The 6000-nt window shown below is 48.2% G+C and overlaps 1 protein-coding gene across 4 annotated transcripts in view; it reads left to right on the top strand.

Annotated features, from left to right (window-relative positions):
* The first annotated feature begins 328 nt into the window (after window positions 1-328).
* The window catches only part of CAPRIN1 (cell cycle associated protein 1), a 37298-nt gene continuing 31626 nt past the window's right edge, over window positions 329-6000 (top strand). For 2 of the 4 annotated variants that reach the window (XM_062575810.1, XM_062575808.1), the window contains exons 1-2: window positions 329-475; window positions 775-977. In XM_062575810.1, coding sequence (XP_062431794.1) covers window positions 780-977 — 198 coding nt within the window. In that variant the 5' untranslated portion in view covers window positions 329-475; window positions 775-779. Of the gene's footprint in view, window positions 476-774; window positions 978-1671; window positions 1882-6000 lie in introns of those variants that run through there. The other 2 variants (XM_062575809.1, XM_062575811.1) reach the window with 2 other exon arrangements.

The raw sequence follows: 6000 nt of genomic DNA, 5'->3' as shown, positions 1-6000 counted from the left end.
CGGAGCCGCCCGCGCTCGCGGCCGAGGGGCCCTTTCCCGGCAGACCCCCGCAAAGGCCGCGGCGGGCCGGGGCGCCGCCGTCGCCTGCCGATGGCGGCGGCCCGCCCCGCCTCGCTATTGTGTCCGCGCGTAGCCGCCCGGCGCGCGCCTGAAGGACCCTCGAGCGGCGAGTCGAAAGGCAGGCCGGCTGCGGCGAAGCGCCTCCTCTGCTGGGCACGGCCGGCCCCGGAGCGGGCGGGCGGGCTCAGGCGTTCTCCGCGGGCAGTCCCGGGCGGCGAGGACCCCGCGCTGCTCGCTCCCGCGCCGCCTGCCTTACGCGCTCGCGTGCGCGCTCTCGCTCCCTCCCCTCAGTAGCTCGGTGCGGAGGTAGCAGGAGCAGCGCAGGCGGCGGGGCCCGAGTCGGCTGAGGCGGCCATTCCTATAGCGAGAGCGCAGCGCACTGAGTCCCCCCTCCCCCGGGCCACTCGCGCACACGGTGAGGGGAGTGGCGAAGCCGTGCGGACACCGGCGGGGGGGCAGAGGGGGAGGGCGAGCTCGGGCGATGACCGTTGGCTCGGGGAGAGCCGCGAGGCTGCCCGTCACGTGACCGCCCTGCGCGCGCCCGGCGCGGTGGGCGCGCGCGGGGGGGGGGGGGGGGGCGGGGGGGCGCGCGGTGGCAGGTGCGGCTCGCGCGCGCCCTGGGCGTGGGGAGGCCGCCGAGTGCGCGCCCGCCCGCCCTCCCGCGTGTCCCCGCCGGCAGCCCGTTCCCTCGTAACGCGGTTTCTCTCTCTGTAGCAGAGATGCCCTCGGCTACCAATAGCACTATGGCGAGCAGCAGCGGGAAAGCGGGGCCGGGCAGTGAGGCTGCCCCGCCGGCGGCGGCGGCAGCAGCAGCCCCGCAGGCATCGGGCGGCAGCATCACCTCGGTGCAGACTGAGGCCATGAAGCAGATCCTGGGAGTGATTGACAAAAAGCTGCGCAACCTGGAGAAGAAAAAGGTGCTGTTCTCTGCCGCCACCCCCAGCGCCCGCCTCCGCTCGCCCTGGGGAGGGTCTCGGGCCCCGCGGCCCTGCTCCTCCCCGCCTGTCCTGCCTCCCCTACCCCCGGGAGCTACCGCCTGCTGGTGACCGCTGCCCTGGCGCCGGGCTACCTCGGACTTACGGGGACACATCCCGCCCGATTTCCCTTTTTCTTCCCCGTGCCGGCGAGACGCCGGTCTGCACGGCAGCACCTCCGCCGGCCCGGGGCGAGGAGCCCGCGGCGTGCCCGGGCTGTTCCCGGCGTCGCCCCCAGGGGCCGCCCGCTGGAAGGTTCCAGAAGGGCGAGCGCCTCTCCCTGCCCGTCCCCTCCCGGGGGTCCTCATGCCCCTGGGGCCGCCCGACCCCCCTGCGCGGCCGCTGCCACCCGCCGCCGGCGGCGGGCAAGGCCGCAGCCGCCGCTCCCTGCCGCGCCGCGGCCCGTGTTCCGGCTCCCGGCGAGACCCTCGGAGACGCGGCTTCCCTCCCCTCCCCCCCCGCCTTCCGCCTTTTGTTTCCCTCGGCGGGGCCCGGCCGGGCTGCATTCCCGGCCCGCTGCCCGGTTTGGCCTGCGAACCCCCTCCCCGCCCCCCCCCGGCCTCCCGTGTCCCCGCTGCCCCGCGGCGGGCGCTGCGCGGTAAGGGAGGGGGGGGGGGGGGGGGCGACAGGCTGCGGCCTCCCGGCGCGGGCACATGGAAGCCGCGCTAACATGGCGGCGGCGAGAGGCCGAGCCTCGGCGCCGCCGGCAGAACCGCATTGTGCGAGCAGCCGGCACAAAGCCCGGAGCCGCCGGCCACCCCGCCTCGCCTCGCCTCGTCCGCCGCTGCGCGCACCCCTTCGGCAGCCTTAGCTCAGCGGGAAGCGGCCCTTGAGGAGCTATTTATAGGTACAGCAGCGACTAAATCCGTGGTCCCCGGAGGGTTCGAGTTGTGACAGAAGGGAGAAAGGGTGCTGTGGTTGCCGTGCATACAGCAGCCGCTGTGGCTCAGGGCTGTCAGAGCCACAGAAGGGCTCCCAGCCCACAGAGCTTGAAGTGTCCATCACAGTAAAACGTTGCAATACATATCACCTACAGCCTTATCTCTAGTCGGTATGCTAATAAGCTAAAATTTAGGAATGCTAAAAATAATATTTTATCATTTTTGAGGTCCTAAATCTGTTTTTGCAATTAAAACTGTCGTTTTGCAGTTTTTGTCATTTTGGATTTTCCTCATTATGAATTTGATTTTTTTTTTAACTTAAGAGTTGTCTAGGCTAGTATCCAATGTTTTAGGAGGCAGAGATATTAGAAGTAAATTAGGCGGTATAGGTGAGTTACAAGTGAAGCAAGCTGTGTCTTGCTTTGTGTCTGTAAATATATGTGCTCTGCTTAAAAAGTGGATACTGGATTTTTTTTTCTATTTTTTCCCCAAGCAAAAGAACAAAAAGAACAAACCAGAGGCTTTTAAATAAGCTTCAGAATTGTAGAGTTTTGTCCTGATCTGATTATGTATAGATGCGTATGGATGTCTGTCTTCAACTTGTTATTATAACATGCATGCATGGACACACACAAAAATAATGGTTCCTCAACTTGAGAAGGAATGCAAATATCTTTCAATATGTCTTTCAGATGGTTTGGATCAAGTGTGTGTAAAATGGTGTGAAAGGTTTGAAATTACTGTCATGTTGGAAGTATAGAAAAATGCTCCGAAAATAGTTTTCTATGTCTTGAAAATTAAATTTGAAAAGTGAAGAATCTTCTGGTCTCTTTTCTACTTTGAAGAAATAAAGAGGATAAGCACAGTTCTGTTGGTGTGTAGGTCCACTTTCCTTTCTAGCAGTGTTTTTGTTTACCCTTAAAAATAAATAATTTATACCTAACTTGCACCTAGTTGAGCAATTTCTTTCTCTTTGAATGGATTTTTTGGTCAACTTCTATATGAAGTATTCTAAGTTAGAAAGATGTATGGAAGGCTATTATTCTCTGACAGAACAGGGTGAAAATTAGTGGTATTTTTTTTGTATCCTGAAAGTCCTAGGTTTTGTTAGTTACATGTCTGTGGCTGCTCTCACTGCTTTTTACAATTATGGTGTCATAGCAAGTGACTGTAGGGGATGAAGTGCCTTTTTTCTGGAAATGGATTTTGTGAAAAAAAACTTGAATTAATACTACTTTGTGTATCTCTTTTTGAGGTGCTCAAAGTGCTAAACAGTGTGTGCTTAAAAAAGAAAAGCTAGATAGCGTGTGCTTAGTTAGCTCTCAAATACATGGATGGAAGGTTCAAAGATTTCTGTTAAGACTTAAATGTTAAAAAAGTACTGAAAGCTTGTTGAAGTAGGGTTCTCATGTAAACACCATAACAAATTGTTCTGAGTGTATTAAAGTTGAGTTACTCATTTGTGGGCTTGATCCCCTTTGTGAGGGGAATCAATGCTTCCATAATAAAGAGAATATTGACATTGCATGTTAGGGTCTTGAAAACAACACTTACATACTTATTGGGATCTGTACTTTCTGTTACTTGATAAGTTACTTAAGTAAAAAAAAGTTCATATTCTGTATTTTGAATCTTCTAATGAGAATATCTTTTTTTTTTCTTTTTTTCCTTTTGCATTCAGAAAGAAAATTGTACTGGATACTGTCCAGAGAGAAGTGGGTGAAAAATTTGCTAAATTTCACTGAAAACTTTTGCTTAGTTAAACATTTAATTCTTTCTTTGTCAGGAGCTGATAAAGAAAGCCAGTAGAGATGGCTTGGATACTTTTATAATTGAGAACAGATATATATATATATATATATATATATATATATATATATATATATATATATATATAAATACAGTTAACTTGTATGTATGCTTTTGAAGGACAGAAAATGATTATTCTTAAAGGAGTGCTGACTTAGTTCTTAAGTGATATTAGACATTTTGGAGTAAATTCTCTAGTGTCATTATTCCCTTGTAAGTTCTGAAGATAAAATGATGACACTAGTAAAATACAGTACACAATTTAAAGTCTTAGTGTAACACTAGTGTTAGAAATACTATCTTGAATGTTTTTTGTAACACTGATTTGAAATGCTAAATGGTCAGTTACACTTTGATTTTTTTCTCTTAAAAGTGAACTCATTGTTTGAAACTGAGCACGGCTTATGTCGTAGGAGGTTAGAATAGATAGAGTTACTGTCCGTAAGTGTATTTAAAAACATGGCCTGAAAATGTCTTCATTCCCTTCATCTTGTTACATTTGGAAATGATCAGGAATGCTATTCTGTTTTCTTCCTCTCTTCCTAGTAGACTAGATCTACGTGTGTGTGTGCGTGCGTACGCTTGGGGGAGGAGGATGGTAAATGAAGGGCAATTTTCTCTACAAGACCTTCAGACAGGCATCTTAAGTTGAATATCTGATGGCAAGCTTACTTAAGTAAAATTGTGTGAATTCCTCTTGATTTTTGTTAGGTGTCTGAGGTTAAAATTCTGCTTTCTCTCCTGAGTTTCCTAGCAGAAAATATTCAGATAAAACCCTATTTTTTTTGGGGGGGGGGGGAGGGAAAAAAAACCCACCACTGATGCTATGTCTTTGCATACTTGTATGTCTTTGGACAATGTGGAAAAGAAACAGTTTTACCTTTCAGCTCATTATATAGGGTGAACTATGTAAAACCAGTTTTTAAAACCAAATGTTCCATGGGAGGGACAAAATCTCTCATTTACTAAGATCAGTCTTAAAGTATGGACAAGTGATCACAAAGACTACATTTAGGCAACTGTAAATATGAACTAAATGTATTACCTTAAACTACTTGATAGGGTTTGGGCTTAGTGTATCCAGTTCACAGTTTTAAAGATTGTACGTTTTAGCTGTAGCTGGTAACATAAGCTGCTATTGCTTTATCAGCCTGTCTTTGAATTCCTGGATGATTATAGTAGGTATCCTGACTGGTTTGAAAAATTAATGCCTATGAAGTGGATCTACCATTATTGCAAGGAGTTTTCACTGGAACAGAGTAGTTGGTTATTTCAAGCTGATCTAACTTGAGACAGCTGTCTACCTGCTTTTCTTTATATAAAATGAGTTGGATTTTCTCTAGGAAATGACTAACAATCTATGGTAAATGCCAAGGTCCATTGCCGTTCTTCTAGATGCAGCTAGTGGTAGCAGGAGAGAATCACACTCTGGGTTGCCAAACAGTAGCATCAATCTTACTGGTTTTTGCACCATTATTTGGGCCACTTGGATGTTGAAAGTATCTTATGTCTGCAGAACCTCTCCTTGGGAAGCTTCCTTGTGTCAATAGCTTGCCCTGTAAGTGGGGCTGTCTTGGTTTGTTGTAGATCAGTCCTAGGGCTAGTTGTCTTTTGCAGTCTGTGCATGACCTATCCTCTCATGATGAAAGCAGTTGACTCCCAGTTATCAGCATGGCGCAAGAGTCTTCTCTCCACAATCTAGCAATTTAGGAATGCAGGGTACATTGCTAATCACAGGCAGTTACGGTCTATCACTGTAATATGCTGCTTTTTAAAGAAGGAACTGTTTTATTACCTCCTCTTTCTCACTTTGTCTTCCCCCACATACATAAATTAGTTCTTTTAGGATGCTAATTTAGAACTTAAAAGCAAATACTGCTTAAGAAAAGTCCAATAGCAGTCTGTGCTAGCTGAAGGTATGAGGTGATTCCAAATTTATCTTTGAAGGTGAAATATGATTTTGAGACCAAAGAATTGTGGAATTTATTTGAAACTGTGTATTAAAAGTCTGGAACTTTCTTTAAAACCTCTTCTATAGCAGTTGCAGAAAACTAACCTTCATCTCTTAAAAACCAAGCATGTGTATATGTACAATTATTTGATGTTTGGTAATTCCTTGTTTCAGCTCTTTCTGTTTTGTTTTTAACTATTCTACTAAGCATGAAGATTATTTCTTCATGAAGCAAATTCTGTTAACTAGATAGTCATGTTGTTTCTTGCAAGATGAATAAGACTGTTAGTTTTTTAAGTTTCTGTGGTGCTGCTTTGATGTTTTG

The sequence above is a fragment of the Rhea pennata genome, chromosome 5 (assembly GCF_028389875.1).
Source record: "Rhea pennata isolate bPtePen1 chromosome 5, bPtePen1.pri, whole genome shotgun sequence".
Lineage (NCBI taxonomy): Eukaryota > Metazoa > Chordata > Aves > Rheiformes > Rheidae > Rhea > Rhea pennata.
Note: the sequence above shows the minus strand (reverse complement) of the source record. Positions and strands in the feature narration are given on the sequence as shown.